Source organism: Neovison vison, chromosome 8 (genome assembly GCF_020171115.1).
Source record: "Neovison vison isolate M4711 chromosome 8, ASM_NN_V1, whole genome shotgun sequence".
Lineage (NCBI taxonomy): Eukaryota > Metazoa > Chordata > Mammalia > Carnivora > Mustelidae > Neogale > Neogale vison.
The window spans coordinates 31674342-31693010 of NC_058098.1; the positions used below are offsets into that span (position 1 = coordinate 31674342).

At 41.7% G+C, this 18669-nt stretch overlaps 1 protein-coding gene across 1 annotated transcript; it reads left to right on the forward strand.

Annotated features, from left to right (window-relative positions):
* The first annotated feature begins 555 nt into the window (after nucleotides 1–555).
* On the forward strand, nucleotides 556–13089 carry CHGB (chromogranin B). The gene is given in 7 exon segments (XM_044262208.1): nucleotides 556–615; nucleotides 743–830; nucleotides 833–940; nucleotides 4804–4850; nucleotides 5370–5463; nucleotides 10090–11840; nucleotides 12691–13089. Coding segments are annotated over 7 exon segments (2232 nt in total). The 3' UTR covers nucleotides 12775–13089.
* The last annotated feature ends 5580 nt before the right edge of the window (nucleotides 13090–18669 follow it).

Sequence of the window (18669 nt, forward strand, 5' to 3'; positions counted from 1 at the left end):
GTAGTACAGACTCTGCAGAGGGCAATTAGAAAACTTGAGGAAATAGAAGTAGAAGGGAGACATTTATAGTAAACCCTTTTGCACCATCTGACTTAAAAACTGTTTACCATGTGTTATATGTTATGTGTTCAGAGAGAGAAAGAGAGAAAATCACGAATAGCACATAGGTAGGTAGGTAGACACAGATAGAATAATGGGTAGGTAGACAAATATAAGACTAAAAATTTGAAGGAACAGCAGGCTCCATATTCTCCAGCTGCACCTTTTATTTTTAAAGCCATCATTCCTTTTTCCACGTCCCCCTCCCCCCTTTAGTCCTCTTTAGTTATTAACAATTTTATCCTCCGCTGGGTAACGAAGACCCAAACCAGACTCAGTCCCAGATACCCTCTCAGCAAAACCGCACACCATACACAGCCATACACACTAACACACGCTTTCAGATTTGGAGGTGGGGTGGAGGAGATGAGGAATAAGCTTGAGCAATCTCAGAGGGACCTCAGTCTCTCCCTTCACGTCAGATTTGCATTACCTCCCGCTTAGCCCTTCATTCCTATGTCCGCCTTACTCCCCACCCCCGCTCCAGACCCCAAGCACCCAGGAGACTGGACTGGCGTAAATTTCCTCCTACTTGCGCTGCGGCCCGGGGGGACCGCCTCGTGACGTCAGGGCTGAGCGAGGGGGCGCCGCCTCCTGGGTTCCCACCCCTCCTGTCCCTGCGGCCCGGCTTGCCCTTTAAAAGAGCGGGGGCCTGCGCCAGCCGCGCCACACCGTGAGGACCCGGACCCGCAGCTGCTTTTCCGGAGCACCTTTATCTCGCCTTCGGCCCGCATCTCACTCACCGGTCCAGCTCCCATCCTCTTCTCCGTGCAGATTCGAGCGAGCGGAGCCATGCAGCCGGCCGTGTTTCTCGGCCTCCTGGGAGCGGCGGTGGTGGCCGGTGAGTGGGCTCAGCCGGCTGTTCAGCACCGTGGACAGCGCTAGCCTCGGTCTTCCTAGCCCCTGGGAAAGCACACCGGGAGAGAGGAAGGTTGAGTGAAAGCGTTCTCCTTCTTGCTTGACAGTCTTAATTTCTGAAACTCCCTGCTTCATCGTCTGACTTGGAAAAAGCCAGAGGGCTTCCTAGCCCAACCAGAAGAGTCTCAGTCTTTTCGTATCTGAGTTTTCCTGTAGATAGAGAGAAACGTGCCTGTACCTCTAAGGAAACCCCACATTTTGTGCTCACTTCTAATATGTCACGTTCTCTCTACCTGCTAAAATCTTAATATGTAACTGGAATTAACAATTTGTTTGGTTTTTCAAAGCCAGAGGACTATGGAGACACAAGAGTACGTGTATTATGGTATTACTTGGCACCTGCATAATTTCCTTTATTATTATTTAAATATGATGAGATGGAATTAAGTCTTATATGTATATCAGATATCTTTCTCTTAACATGTTCCTCTATGTGTTCACATATATGTATGTACAAGTTTAATTTTTTTTGCATTTTATAATTCCATTTCTGGGGAGAGGTAATTCCATACCCAAATTCATGCATTTTAAAGTTATGAATGGAAACTGCAGTAGATATTTTGACTTTTGTACTCCGGGAAAATAACAATTATAAAATAACTACAAAGATATCCTTGAAGAAGTTAAAAAAAAAACCCAAAACATCATTTCAGTCAATTTGGGAGAATGAAATTTTAAGTAGCAGGTATTTGATAGTGTCTCTTGATGTGTGGAAGACTATAGGATTGATCTTTCAAACTACTCTGGATCTTGAAGAAATAATCTCTGAAGATTTTAAAAAGTGTGTGTGTGTGTGTGTGTGTTGAAGTAAAATCACTAGACCATTGGGAAGTAAATATGCTATTACTAGATTAAACTGGAGGTTTTCTGTGGCTGTTTTAATAATCTCATAGGATATTGTTCTTTTTTTTTAATATTATTTATTTATTTATTTGACAGAGAGAGAGATCACAAATAGGCAGAGAGGCAGGCAGAGAGAGAGAGGAGGAAGCAGGCTCCCTGCTGAGCAGGGAGCCCGATGCGGGACTCAATCCCAGGATCCTGAGATCATGACCTGAGCCAAAGGCAGCGGCTTAACCCACTGAACCACCCAGGCGCCCGTCATAGGATATTGTTCTTATCCGAGATTGCAATTCTTAACTGGAACTGAGGTATTGCCACCCATGAATATGAAGCTTTCATTGACAGCAAATGCTGGATCCCAAATATAAAGACACAAGATGAAAACCAATGATCATTTATCTTACTGCAAGCTACATACATTCAGAATTTTCTAACATTCTTGTCACTCTTATAAATTGTCTATAAATGTTCTTAATCTAAAGAAAACTAAATGAATATTTATAGTCTTTTCCAGTCAAAAATATTTTCAGAAAGAGATTGCTTAAAGTGCTATACATTGACTTTGGACTACAAAACAGTGTCATTTGTGAGACTTATTTAACTATAGTGGTAAAATATTTATAGCTCCTTTATGCAAGAGAATATTTTAAGAAGGGTTCACATTTTAATATTGGCTAAAGTTGAGACACTATATTCTTTTTAAAAGTTATTGGGCTATAATTCACACACCATAAAACCCATACACTTTTAAAGTGTGTGACAGTATATTCACAGATTCTGTAATCACTATCAAATGTCAGAAGTTTTTCATTACTACAGAAAGAAACCCCTATACCTGTTAGCAGTCATTTCCTGTTCCCACTTTCCACAAATGCCTGGAAATGAAACATGGTAGCCTTCCAGCAAAACTTGCTATTTAGCAAAATCATAGGGCTGAAGAAAAACCTTAGGAAACCATCTGGTTCATTTCCTACCCTTAAGAGCTTCTGAAGGGAGATCCATACCTTTCTACAGTAGCTCCTGGGAACTCTAAAAAATTAATATGAGTGAAGTAACTCTGTGATATCCACATTATACTGGGTAAAATAGTTTCTGCATTCAGATGAGGTTGCTTAACTTTTAAAATTATAGCTGCATTTTTATTCTGGAATCAAACCTTAGTTTGATAGTCTTATGATATAGAATACTTTGGAAGTTATTCTCAGGTTTATCATACAATACAATTTGAAGATTTTCTACCATCTGAATACTTCACTTCTATCATAATCTTTGGGTTTTCTTTGGTGCCTCCTGAATCTTAATTTATACAAAAATAAGTCAAAACTATCTTAGGGGGATCAACACATCTTCGGTTATTACTTTGTTGTCACAGATTCTATTGGAAGAAATACGGTGGAACTTAGATGTCTCACCAAGATGCATAATGCACCTATATAAGGAGACCTTAGCTCCTTTCCAACAGAAACAGGTTGGAAGAACCTTAGTCAGAGAAACAGGACTGTCCTTCAATAACAAACATGAGCTATAAATTGTTTAGAGTGATAAAGAAAGATATTTCTCTCCACCAAAATCTGATGACTGTAAATACTTTGGCAACGACAGTAGTTAATAAAAGCCCCTATTTTTACATTTGTGGGGAAAAAAGTTATTAGCAAGAAAATGCATTACAAAGAAGGTTTAGTAAAGCTAGATTTTTAAAAGGCAAATTCCAGTTCATTAGAGGAGTAATTCTCTCAGTTATTTCTTTCTGGGGAATTTTACAGATTTAGGTCCAAAGAATAAGTGCCAGAGTGGAAATGTTGCCAAATAACAGCCATGTGGGGGATAAAATAATGGCCTAGCATAATGGACCCTGGGTGCCAAAGGTAGGCCATCCGGATCTTGTCTGAACTACATTTCAGGAAGATTGTGGGGTCTTCTCACCTTGTTAACCACTTCTCAAACAGTTTACACATGAATTTAACATGCTGGATAGCTTTGGGCTTCTCGAAACAATTGAAGTAGATCGTAGGCCATGCTTGAAAAAGGAAAATTCAGTAAGGTGAGTGAAATAGGTGTTGTATTTCAAGGTTGTTGTACTTCGAGATTGAGCCCTGTGATCTGTAACTGATTAGAGGCAGGCAGTTAAAAAGACCTGGAGAGCAAACATTTCGTGAGAAGAGGTCAGGTCGCCAGTTAAAAATAAACTGCATTTGAGTAGCTTTCATCTCTGCTGTCTGAGAGTTTCACTCTTGCTGGTTTCATTTAAACTAAGTTTTAAACTTTTCATTGAAGTGTAATACACATTAAGAAAACTGCATAGATCATAAGCACACAGCTTAATGTATTTTTCATTCATTGAGCACATCTGTGTAAGCACTACTCTGATCAAGAAACAGAAATTGCCAGGGTGCCTGGGTGGCTTCCTTGGCTGAGCATGAACCTCTTGGTTTTGGCTCAGTCATGATCTCAGAGTCTTGGGATCAAGCCCCACTTTAGGTTCCATGCTCAGTGGGGGAGTCTGCTTGAGATCCTCTTCTTCTCCTTCTGCACCTCCCCCAACTTCTTCCCTCTCTCTCTTTCCCTCAAATAAAGAAAGAAAGAAAGAAAGCAAACATAGCCAACATCTCAGAAGCTCTCTGTGTCTTGGTCTGGATTTGAATTATACTCTATATAAGACGGTATTCATTTCCAAATCATGTTTAAGACATTGCTAAGGAAAACAGCTGTGTGTGTGTGTGTGTGTGTGTGTGTGTGCACGCGCGCGGGCGCGCACACGCGTGCGCACGCGCACAGGCAATTATGGCTCCTGGACCAATTTTCTTCAACTATTTCCATTCTGCTCAGCTGTGACTCTGTCCCTCTCTCCAAATAATGTGCAAGGGGGGGTGATTTTGTGAGTTTGGGGCTACCCAGCTTCCAAAAATCAACTGAAGTCTTCCCATTTCTTTTTCTCCTTCAAAGCAGTCAGTTCTGTGCCAGTGGATAACAGGAACCACAATGAAGAAATGGTAAGTTTAATTGGACGTCCAGAATCTAGACTTTTACCTAGATTCTAGATTCTCCCACTCCTTATCATACCAAACCAAACCAACCAACCAAACAAACAAACAAAAACAAAAACAAATACAGCAACAGGAAACCTACAATATAGTCTTATAAAGCCAGGTTTTTATCCCTGAGGGAATTGGAGGCAAAGAATGTCCCTCCTGCTCTGGGCTCTCCCTTCCTTCCTGGTGTCTTCAGTGCCTCTGAGGATAGCTGTGATCACCATTTTCCTTCCAACCTGCAAGAAATGGGTATTTATGTCTCTTCTCTTGTGTAATCTCGACCCATGCTATTTTGCATTGTTCTGTCGAGAAGCCTATGAAATATCACTGTAGTCCTGTAAATCTACATTTCTGCCCCAAGGATCCCACACCAATACAGGCCACAGAGCCGAGCCTCTTGCGATAGCAGCTCTGGGTTGAGTTAGTCTGTCATCCCAGTGACATCAGCTTTTGCCAACCTGCTCTTGGGTTTCCCCTCAGGTGACTCACTGCATCATTGAGGTTCTCTCAAATGCCTTGTCGAAGTCCAACGCTCCACCCATCACCCCTGAGTGTCGCCAAGTCCTGAAAAAGAGTAAGTGTCCTACACTGCAGCAAATCTTTGTCCTTCCTCCTGCTTCCATTACCTTCCAATTTACCTCCAAATGAAAGGGCACGGGAAGGGCATAATGCAATGGGAAGAGTGCAGACTGGACTAGGATCTGGGGAGATCGAAGATAATGACTTCTAGTCCCACTCTGCCACTTCACAGCTATGTGGCTATGGGGAAGGACCTCTTGCTTTCTGGGCTTATTTTCTCAAAGTAAAATGAGGGAGTTGAACTCAATGATCGCCTTTGAGTTAGCTATCAGTTCTTAAATTCCTTGGTTCCAGAATTTGGATTTTTAGAACAGCTTTCACTTGGGTGGAACTGTTCTGGGAATGCTGGAGGATGAAAGGTTAGAAGGAGACCTTAAAATTATTCTTCTCTTTGCCTTCTGCTCTTCTGACAGTAAGATGTTAGAAGCTTGAAGAATGACTTGGGAACTTCTGGCCCCTTTACATGACAGATTGTTCAAGCCATCTTAATTTAGAGCTGATTAGAATGGGAGGTACTCCCAAATGGCAGAGAACTAGAAGAGGGAGGGTAGAAGTAGAGCAGCCAGTGAATCAGAGTAGTGACCTTCTGCATCTAAAGTGGGATGCGTTCTCTATACAATCAACTTCTGTTCAAGACAAAACTTGAAGAGAAATGCAAGCAGTAGCCATTGGGAGTTGATATTGAGATCAGTTGCCGTCTCTTATGCATGAAGTCAACCTGACTCAATCGAATCCAAAAACCACTGTTCTCTTCAACACCTTCTCTGCTTTTAAATTTTTAGTTAGGCTGGGAATAGCAGGTTTGTTTTTCCTGTCACCTCCAAAATCTCTTATTGCAAGATAATACTCTCCTGCTAGTGACACACATGAGCCCTTGTGCATAAAATGGTAAAAGTAAGTATTGGCAATTGAACAAAAGAGTAACCTGGCAGGACTCAGTCCACTGTTGGGGGCTTCAGGGTAATCACAGATATGGGGACCTGAACCTCTACAGACCCCATGAACAGTGGATGGAAGCTTCCTTACCAATCCCAGCTTACACGTCTTTCCGAATTTCTCCCCAACTTTCTTCTCCAGCCATTACAGGGAATGAACACAGACAGAATGAGTCTTCAGGCAGAGACTAAAGGGAGCTCCTCTGGGCAAGCCTGTCTCACTCTCTCCCTTCCCCTTCCTTCGTTTACCAGATGGATGCAAAAGTGTGGGGTCTGCCATAGTAGGTCACTGAAGAATTGTGATTTCTTAGGAAGAACTGTTGAATGCAGGGCTCTGCTTGCCTGCCAAGATCAGATTCAGCCTTTAGGTCGATTGAGGCCATAGTGATTCTAGCCTCTGATTAACACTGACTGTGCCCTGGAGTCTTTTGATGTCTGTTCAGAGAGACCCAGGGAAGCCGGTTAAAATCAAATGACTCCTGTCTTCGGGAAGGACCCTGGTGACACCCTACCCAGAGAATTATACAATGCTGAGATCGGGAGGGTTTAAGAGTGCCCCCTGGTGGCAGACTCAGACAACAGCCAAGGCCAGACAGACCCTATAGGGAGTAAGGCAGGATAGGAGGATAGCAAGTGACTCACAAACTGGAAGGGGTGGCGTAATTTCTCAGTTCTAGCCCCACTGTGGAGAAATACAGACGTTGTTATCAGATTTGGGATTTTTCAAAAGAATTTAAAATTTGGATTTGTAAGCAGTATCTCCTGGTATTTAAGTATTGCCTCTGAATTTGAAATGACTATAATAATATGCTATTTGGTATAAATAATATATTTATATTATATAAATAATATATATTATATATATAATAAATTTATATTTGGTATAAATAATAATATGCTATTTAGGCCATGCAGAACTCACCTCTGGGCTACCAATTTGTGGCTTCTTCCCAATTCTAGTTTTCTCTCCTGCTGATATGTCTTAAACTGACCCCAATACTGATGGAGCGTTTTGGCCAGCTGGAAAGAGAAATCTCCCTCCTGCCCCTGGGGCATCTTCATCTCCACTTTCTATTCTCTCCAGAGTGTCTGTGGAGCAAGCATACACTTGTTGAGTGAATGAGCACTTGGGGAATAGAGGAGAATCATTGTTTTCTGGCTTGAAGAGACCTTAGGGCATTCATAACCCAATTTCTTAATAGGTGCAAGAATCTCTTTGTCCAGGTTAATCTGGTCATCCTGGCAATGGATAGTTAAGGGTGGAAGGTACATTTCCCCCTTTTTTACTTGAAAGTAAGGATGAGCTTCATTCAACACCTTGGTTTTACAAACTGACAATGACTATGTGTTGCTAATCACAGTCCTCTGATCTCACCTGCAGGAACTTAAAGCTAAATTTAGGAAGAAGTGCAAAGACTCACGCACAAGCTGCTACAGGGAGCGCACATTTAACTGGGAAAAAATAAAAATACTCTGTTCCTGACCAGTAGGCAGTAGGAAAGGGGTGTCACAGCCCCCACCCTGGAAAGCTGAGATCCTGCATGATTAGGGCTATGTCAGCTGCCTCTCAGAATGATGTCAGTATCTGCCCAAAGCCTCCTTGCTCACCTGTGCCTATTTGGATCGATGGCCCCACCTGCTTCAATGTTGCAATGGCTCTTAAAAGACAAAGTCACTGGGGAGGGACCAGCTCTCAGGTGTCTCTGGGGGTGAAAGGTTAGAGATATTTCAGTTGATCTGTGAAACATGAGAATGTTATCATGCCAGGCTACCCTTTAAGGAGAAAGGTACAGACCATCCGCTATTTCTTGGACATTTTTACAATGACCAGTTTTTTCCATTTTGCAAATGTCAGTTCAAAATGACTCATCAGTGCCATTCAGTAGAAACGTAATGTGAGCCACAGATATAATTTCAGATTTCTTAGTGGCCACATTAAAAAAGTAAAGAGATAGGAGAATTTAATTTTAATAGTATATTTTATGTGTATCCAATGTATTTTATTCAATATATAATACTTACATATTTATTTATAGTTATATACTTATATACATACCTATAGATTTATTTATGTATTTATTTATAAAGGTTATCTTTTTTTTTTTTTTTAGTAATCTCTACACCCAATGTGGGGCTTGAACTCACAACCCCAAGATCAAGAGTCACATGCTTTTCTGACTGAGCCAGATGCACCCACAACCAATATATTTATAATATATATTATCTAATACATCCAAAATATTATTTCAATATATAATCAATTTGAAAAATTGAAGTATTTCTATTTTTTTCATACAAAGTCTTCAAAATCTAGTGGGTGTCTTAGACTTACAGCTCATCTGAGTTTGGACCAGCCACATTTCAAGTACTCAGTAGCCACAAAGGGCTGGCAGCTCCCACAACAGACAGTATAGATCTGGACCCAGAGCTGAGACCTTGGCTTCAGGAGTTCTCTCTGAACTCAGTGACGTAAGTTGAAATCCAAGCCTTTCTGGCTAACAATCAGGCAATGCTAGCTGCATATCTCCTTTCATGAAACGCCCTTGAATTAAGGAGGGTTTAGTAAAGGAGCTATTGACATTTGGAAAAGATAGGGGAGAACACATTCAATTAAAGTATCAGTTATACCAAGTACTGTTGGCTAATGAAACATAAAGATAACTCAGTATACTGATCTTCAACCTCAGCATCTGAGATGCTTGGGCAGATGGGACCTGAGTGATGGAAGAAATGTTTCTTTACTGCTGTGCCGTTTTCTCAGGGAAGAAATACACATCCTTCTTATCACCAGTTACTAAATTATATTGTCACTGCTACATTGAGTCTACACAGTGGATTGGATTAAAAAGGCTGATAAACTAATAATTTAAAAATTTAAAATCCTCCTTTGAATCCTGATACTTCCCATTTTGGCTATTTAACTTTGTTTAGCTGGATTCTAGTTAGAACTATTTGTTTACGGCCATACTACCCTAAACGCACCTGATCTTGTCTGATCTCAGAAGCTAAGTAGGGTCGGGCCTGGTTAGTACTTGGATGGGAGAACTATTCACATAATGCTAATTTTTTGTCCTCAGAGCAAAAATGGAAAGAAGTGTCCCTAATTATATTTCTCTAAGTCTCAATGTCTTTGTTTGTAAAAAGGGGAGATTGAATTAGAGGAATTCTAAGGTTTCTTCTAATTCTTAATAGTAACATTTCACAAATCTCTATTTGGATTTTAATTCGATCATTAAAGTACCAGTGAGGGGGCTCCTGGGTGCTCAGTCGGTTAAATATCAACCTTTGGCTCCGGATTGAGCCTGCATTAGGCTCCCTGCTCAGTGGAGACTCTGCTTCTCCCTTTCCCTCTGCCCCTCCCTGCTGCTTGTGCGCTCTCTCATTCTCTCCCTCTCAAATAAATAAGTAAAATCTTAAAAAAAAAAAAATCATACCAATGAGAAACGCTGGCTGGCTGTTATGACAAAAGTAAGAATAGAGGGTTTTTTAAAAAATTATGGTTAAACAGAACCAAGGAACTTTCATACCATTTTCTTTTAAAAGGAATCTGAGTATAATTTTTCTTAACTTAAAAAATTATCCAAGTAATTCAGGCCGTTTGGTTTTGTAGTGATCACTGACACTGGTGCTTGTTGAACCACAAGCAATTCTGAAGTTATACTTATACTTCTTTATTCTCATTATAGGTAGAAAAGAAGTCAAAGATGAAGAGAAAAGTGAAAACGACAACACACGGTTTGAAGTAAGATTGTTAAGAGACCCAGCTGATGCCTCAGAAGCCCATAGGCCTTCTGGGAGGGAGGAAGCAAGAGCCCCAGGAGAGGAGGACACCCAAGGCCCCACAGTGGCAGACACAGAGGAAGGTGGGCACAGCCGAGAAGGAGCGAGCGAACCCCAAGGCGACCTCTTCCCCTCTGACAGACAAGTCTCCAAAGAAGCAAACCCACGCCATTCTGAGAAAATCGAGGAAGAGGACAGGAAGGAAGAAGAGAGGGAGAAATATCAGAAAAGGGAGCATGGGAAAGATGGCAGTGAAGAGAAAAATGTGGAAGACCTAGGAGAGACACAGACTGCCTTTCTCAACAAAAGAAACCAGGCTACAGCTAAGAAAAAAGAAGAGTTAGAGGCCAGATATGGTCTCCACTCTGCTGGGCCCCCTGAGGAAAAGACACACAGCCGGGAGAGGAACAGCCAGGAGAGTGGAGAGGATACAAGAAGCCAGGAGAAACACACTCAAGAGTCTAAAAGCCAAGTTGGGAGCAAGGAAGAATCTGAGGAAAGTGAGGAAGATGCTGAGCCTGATGTGGACAAACGACGCTGGAAGCCAAGACACCACCACGGGAGGACCAGGCCTGACAGGTCCTCTCAAGAAGGGAAACCTCCCTCCGAGGAAAAGGGACACCTCCGTGAGGAATCTGAGGACTCAAACGTGGGCACAGTCAGTTTAGGGGAAAAGAGGGACCGCCATCCAGCCCACTATCGGGCTTCAGAGGAAGAACCTGAATATGGGGAAGAAGTGAGGAGTTACCAGGCTGTCCATGCTCCCAAGGATCGGGAGCAGGGACGATATGGGGGTAGAGGAAGTGAGGAGTACAGGGCTCCAAGACCTCCCAGTGAGGAGAGCCAGGAGGAGGATAAGAGAAATCGCCCCAGCTCAGAGCTTGACAACATAGCACGGGGATATAACGAAGAAAGTGAGGAAGAGAGGGGCCGTGAGGGGGGACATCTCCACAGAGCCAGGGGAGGGGAACCAGGTGCATATTCCATTCCAGACAACAAAGAAGAAAAACGGTTCTTGGGTGAAGGACACCACCGTGTCCAAGACAACCAGATGGACAAGGCAAGGAGGCACCCACAAGGCGAGTGGAAGGAGCAGGACAGAAATTACCTCAGCTATGGCGAGGAAAGGGGTGAGGAAGAAGCCCAAGGGAAATGGCAACAGCAGGAGGACCTAGAAGATGCTACAGAAAGCAGGGAGGAAGCTAGGCTTCAAGGCAAACAGTATGGTCCCCATTACACCACTGACAAGAGGAAGAGATTAGGGGAGCTGCTCAACCCATACTATGACCCTTCCCAGTGGAAGACCAGCCGTTTTGAGAGGAAAGACAACATGGATGACAATTTTCTTGAGGGGGAAGAGGAAAATGGGCTGACCTTGAATGAGAAGAATTTCTTCCCAGAATACAACTATGACTTGTGGGAGAAAAAGCCCTTTGAGGAGGACGTGAACTGGGGATACGAGAAGAGAAATCTGTCCCCCAAACTGGATCTGAAAAGGCAGTATGACCGAGTGGCTGAACTAGACCAGCTTCTTCATTACCGGAAGAAGTCAGCCGAATTTCCAGACTTCTATGATTCTGAGGAGCAGATAACCCCACGCCATGCAGCAGAGAATGAAAAGGACAGGGCTGGCCAGGGAGTTCTGACAGAGGAAGAGGTACGGTGCGGGGCTTTTGTTTAAAATTAAAATGGTTAATGTTAATATCTTCAGACTATCTGAAAGTAATGTGGAGAAACTGGTGGGAATTGATTACCATGAGGATACAGCCCTAGTAAGAGAATGACGACCACCTCTGGGCTGGAGTTCCATTGTCCATATCCCTACCCACTTACCCTACTGCAGTGCTTCTCAACCTTGGCTGCATGTTCGAATCACCTGGAGGGCTTGAGTAATTAGTGATGTTTAGGATCCACCTCCAGGGATTCTGTATCTTTGGTGCTGGGTGCTACTTGGGCCTCAGGATTTTTACAAGCTTCCAGGTGGTTTCAGTGTTCAACCAAGGTTGACAATCATTCTTTTGGTGCCTTCTTGCTCATTTAAATTTTCATCACTATTGCCCAGGGTAGGAACTGATGATATAGAAATTAGCTGCTGCTTTAGTCTATCTTTTTCAGCTACCAGACTATAAAAATTAGTTTACATCTCAGAAAGTTAACATGATCAGAACCATACCTGCCTAAACAATCATTTTTTCCTAATACTAAATTATGCTGATTGGCATTTCTCAAACGTGAATGTGCAGCAGAATCTCAAGAGATTCCTAGCTTCTGAGTTTCTGATTGAGTAGATCCTGGGTGCAGCCCAAAAATATGCATTTCTGGTAAGTTCCTTGGTGATGCTGATGTCTCTGGTCAGAAGACCACACTTTGAGAACCACCGATGTAGGGTGTCTCGTATGGCTTCTAACATATCAAAAATTCCCTTCTGTTCATACTCCCTCAAACCACAATAAAATTAATCAATCTGGGACCTCATGCCTCCACTTTTCCTTTTCTGTATTTTCTAGGAAAAGGAACTTGAGAACTTGGCTGCGATGGATCTGGAACTACAGAAAATAGCTGAGAAGTTCAGTGGTAACCGAAGGGGCTGATGGCCATTGGAGCAAAGGGCAGTTTTAAGAAGCAGTCCTCACATTATCTATTTTCCACCATTTCACCGAAAGGCACCATTTATTTACCCAAAAGCAGAAAGTACAATTTTCTGTTCATTCAGTGTTTGACACAATTGGAAATGCTTTAATTTTTGCCAGAATGCTATTGAAAATATGAATAGCATGACTTGTAATATATCCTTTCTCGCAAAATAGACACATTAACATGCTCGTGACAATGACTGTGCTGTAATCCTTGAAAAAGAAATATATTTGTCTTGGTTTGAAATAATAAAAGATTCACCTAAGGCCAAAGTTTCATGTTTTTAGTTTCCTTTGGGCTAACAGGGAAGAGTGTGATTTTCAAACCCATTCTCTAAAGTAAATTTTAAAAGACAGCATTAGGCTTTGTTGGTCTTTGGATGCAGAATAGGCAAAAAAGAAAATAAAACAACAAAAAAAACCTTTGAAGTAAAAGAACGTCTGGGATATACAGCAAAAGAATACAGGAAAAGACATCTGCTCCTCCAGGGTGAAGAAAAATTATTAAATAGACTCGAAGAACCTATTTCAAAAATGACCATAAGACATTTACATTTTAAAATCCTGTTATTTGGAAAGATCTGGGAGTAGCCAGCCACAGATCATTTTTCAGGGCTAAGGAGGAGAGAGTCTGGATAATGGGAAAAACTCTGGACTGGGAATCAGAACAGGTAGGCTGATCCAGACAGATTCCTGGACCGACCCTCAGGGCCGGTCTCTTGTAAGTTTTCACCAAGTCATTTCGGAGGACACAGATCAACCCACTATATGCCTTTCAGGACTACTTGATGTTTTGCTTGATGATGTGGAAGAAGATGGGGCTCTGGCTCTATTACTAAGTAGCTGTAGGACTTCGGACAAGTTGCTTTCCCTCTCTAGACCTCAGGTTCATCAGTAAAATAAGGATACCTGCCTTATTGGGTTGTTACGAGGATAATGAGTATGCAAAACACTTAGAATATTGCCTGGCATATGGCATGGTGCAGGAAATGTTAGCCGCTACCATTACTAACATCACAGTTAGCTTCCTATGGCAAGACAATTGGAAAGTGTCCTCTTCTCCTTCCTTTTACTTGTCATCTCATCCCTCACCAGTGGTGCCTCTCAAGGGATTAAGACCCAGGTGCCACAGCAGTGAGCTGCTTGGTAATATACCCTTTCTAGGCTGTCTTTGTTTCCTTGTACTACTTCTTACTGGTAATCTCAGCAGGTATTTCCTGGAATCAGATCCCAAATAAACAGCTTGTCCTCAACTTCTTATTCCAGGGTCTGCTTCTGGGGGACCCCAAGCCAAGAAACCATCCAAAGCTAGGCTTGTATTATGGCAAATGTTTTTAATGTACTGCCATTATAACCCTCTGTGTTACCGCATCTTAATACGTTACTAAGAAATGCTTAATACATGGCAGTAGACACATCTCTCCTTTTTTTCTATTGCAGCTCTGCAGAAAACAAAATCGCTTCCTAATAAAAAGGATTCAAGGGCCCAAGATGAATAGCGATTTACTCACTGGTTAAGGGAAGACAAAACACTGCAATGCACCAAATGCTAGCCTGGCAAGCAACACACACACACACACACACACACACACACACGTGCGCACACATGAACACAGCCCTGCTCACGAGAAGCTGCTGCTGGCTGCTGGCAGGTGGAGCATAGCACTGCATGGCCCTGGCCTCCTGGTGATGTCTCGTGCACTAACACACCCTTTTGGTTTAGTTGCAAACACTTCAGGGCAGGGCAGTGTGTAGGCACAGATAACCTATCAAGGATACAGAAGACATTCAAGAAATCCCACCTGACCCACGGTGCCAGCAAAGTGCAATTAGGATCTCTGGGGATGCCATGCCACCATTTCTTTAAGATGAACTCAAGGACTACCCAGGTCATTGTTTTCTCCTCTTTTGATCAAAATCATGTATGTTGATGGCAAAACATCAAGCAGTCCTGAAAGGCATATAGTGGGTTGAACTGTGTCCTCCAAAATGACATGGTGAAGACTTAACCCCTGGCACCTGTGAGTGTGACCTTATTTGAAGATTTTCTGTAGATGCAATCAAGTTATGATGAAGTTGTTAGAGTGGGCCCCTATCCAATATGACCAGTGTTCTTAAAAGAGGAGGGAAATGTGGATAGATACAGAGGACAATGTCATGTGAAGACATAGAGGGAAGATGGCCACGTGAAAATGGTGGCAGAGACTGAAGCTGGGTTGCCACCAGCCAAGAAACATCTGGGGTCAGCAGAAGCTTGAAGAGCAAAGGAAGATTCTTCCCTAGAACTGCCAGGGGGAGAATGGCCCCACTGACACCTTGATTTGGAACTTCTGGCCTCCAGGACTGTGAGACAACACATTTAATTCTCCCTTTTGGGATACTAGCAGGTCTTGGCACACCCTCAGTTACTGGGGATCACTAAGAACAAAGATGGTGGCTTAGACAATCACAAAGTTTTTTTTGTTTTTTTTTTCCTTTTTTGTGTGTATGGTGGGGGGTGGACAGAGGGAAATGGAGACTCTTTTTTTTTTTCAATTTATTTATTTTCAGAAAAATAGTATTCGTTATTTTTTTCACCACACCCAGTGCTCCATGCAAGCCGTGCCCTCTATAATACCCACCACCTGGTACCCCAACCTCCCACCCCCCCACCACTTCAAACCCCTCAGATTGTTTTTCAGAGTCCATAGTCTCTCGTGGTTCACCTCCCCTTCCAATTTACCCCAACTCCCTTCTCCTAACACCCCTTGTCCTCCATGCTATTTGTTATGCTCCACAAATAAGTGAAACCATATGATAATTGACTCTCTCTGCTTGACTTATTTCACTCAGCATAATCTCTTCCAGTCCCATCCATGTTGCTACAAAAGTTGGGTATTCATCCTTTCTGATGGAGGCATAATACTCCATAGTGTATATGGACCACATCTTCCTTATCCATTCGTCCATTGAAGGGCATCTTGGTTCTTTCCATAGCTTGGCAACCGTGGCCATTGCTGCTATAAACATTGGGGTACAGATGGCCCTTCTTTTCACGACATCTGTATCTTTGGGGTAAATACCCAGGAGTGCAATTGCAGGGTCATAGGGAAGCTCTATTTTTAATTTCTTGAGGAATCTCCACACTGTTCTCCAAAGAGGCTGCACCAACTTGCATTCCCACCAACAGTGTAAGAGGGTTCCCCTTTCTCCACATCCTCTCCAATACATGCTGTTACCTGTTTTGTTAATTTTGGCCATTCTAACTGGTGTAAGGTGATATCTCAATGTGGTTTTAATTTGAATCTCCCTGAGGGCTAATGACGATGAACATTTTTTCATGTGTCTGATAGCCATTTGTATGTCTTCATTGGAGAAGTGTCTGTTCATATCTTCTGCCCATTTTTTTATATGTTTGCCTGTTTCGTGTGTGTTGAGTTTGAGGAGTTCATTATAGATCCTGGATATCAACCTTTTGTCTGTACTGTCATTTGCAAATATCTTCTCCCATTCCGTGGGTTGCCTCTTTGGGAAATGGAGACTCTTAAGTATGCTCCATGCCCAGTGCAGAGCATGATGTGAGACTCTATCTTACAACACTGAGATAATGACCTGAGCTGAAATCAAGAGTTGGGTGCTTAACCAACTGAGCCATCCAGGCACCCTGACAATCACAAAGGGTTGACAGACAACCAGGAGTTCAGACTGAGCTGATTGGTGAGGCTTATCTCCTACACAAGACCAATTTGTCAAGACTGGGAGAGGTTGCCGTCATATCCAATATGTAAGCACCAACATACAGAGTGAAGAAAAAAATAAAGAAACAGAGGAATGTGTTCCAAAAAATAGAACAAGATAAATCTCCAGAAACAGATCTTAATGAAACAGAGATAAGAGATTTATCTTATAGAGTTCAAAATCATGGTCATAAAAATGCTCACCATGGTCAGGTCATGAACAATGTAAGAATTTCAGAAGACAGAAAATAAAAGTAAGTACCATAAAGAAATCATAGAGCTAAATAACACAGTAAGTGAACTAAAATATTCAATGCAGGGGTTCAACAACAGATAGATCAAAGTGAAGAAAGGATCAATAAGTCAAAGACTGGGCAGTGGAATTCATCCAATGAGGGGTGCAAAAAAATTTTTTTAAACTATAGAGAGTGAAGATAGCCTAAGGGACTTAATGAGACATCACTAAGTGGACAAACATACGCATTATCTGGGTCCCAGAAGGAATGACAAAAGTGGAAGAAAAGTTATTTAAAAAAATAATGGATAAAAACTTCCCTAACCTGGAAAAAGAAACAGACATCCACATCCAAGAAACCCAAAGAGTACCAAATAAGATGAATCTACACCAAGACACATTATAATTAAATTGTTAAAAATTAAAGATATGGTGACTCTTAAAAGGAGCCAGAGAAAAGCAAATTGTTACCTACAAAGGAACCCCTCTAAGACTGCTGGTGGATTTTTCAGCACCAATTCTTGTCAGAAGAAAGTGGGATGATATATTCAAAGTGCTGAAAAAAACCCAAAAACTGCCAATCAGGAATACTCTACTTAAGAATCCTCTAAGTTGTCCTTCAGAAATGGAGAGAGTTTTCCAGACAAAAAGCTGAAGTTCATCAGCACTAGACTAGCCTGACAAGAAAGGTTAAGGGGAATTCATTAAACTAAAATGGAAGCTACTAATCAGGTAATTGAAATGAAAACAGTATGAAACTCACTGATACATAGTTCAATTCACAATATTATAATGAGGGTGGGTAAATCACTAATAATTCCAGTACAAAGGTTCAAAGACAAAAGGATTAAAAATAACTGTAAATACAAATATACACAGTATGAAAAAAATTGTGCAATCAAAATAATAAAACACAGGGAGTGTAAACATATAGACCTTTTGTATATGGATTATATCTGAAGGAAACAAACTCAGTATCTCAAAGAGGTATCTGTATTCTCATGTTCACTGCAGCCTTATTCACAATAGGCAAGATATAGAAACAAGCTAAGTGTCTGTTCATGAAAGAATCAAGATGTATCTATACACAATGCAACACTAATTAGCTCGATGAGAAGGAAATCCTGCCATTTGTAACAACTTGGATACCTTGAGGGCATGGTGCTATGTGAAATAAGCCAGACAGAGAAAGACAAATAATGTGCTAACTTACTTGTATGTGAAATCTTTAAAAAACAAAAAACAAAAAAATGAAACTCATGAAAATGGAGAGTAGAATGGTGGTTACTGAAGAGATATTGATCAAAGAGTATAAACTTCTAGTTATAAGATGAGTAAGTTCTGGAGATCTAATATACAGCATAGTGATTATAGTTAACAGTACTGCATTATACACTGAAAGTTACTAGTAGAGTAAATCTTAAACATTCTCACCATAAACAGAAATGGTAATTATGTGCTGGGATGGAGGTGTTAGCTAAGGCTACGGTGGTAATCACTTGGCAATATATAAATATAACAAATAACAAGTTATACACCTTAAACTTACATGATATTGTCTTTTTTTAAAGATTTATCTTAGAGAGGGAGAGAGCACGTGTGCATACATGAGCAGGGGTGGGGACAAAGGCAGAGGGAGAGGAAGAACCTCAGACACCCCAGTGAGTGCAGAGCCTGACGAAGGGCTCGATCTCAAGGCTCTTGAGATCACGACTTGAGGCAAAACTAAGAATCAGATGTTTGACCAACTGAGCCACCGAGGTGTCCCACTTTATCCAATGTTACATGTCAAGTCAATAAAGCTGGGGGGAGGGGTGTGCTTCACACAATTTTAGTGTACCTCTAAGCTAAAAAATCATCTAATTGGCACCACTGTATATTTCCAAGTATCCTAATCCAGTG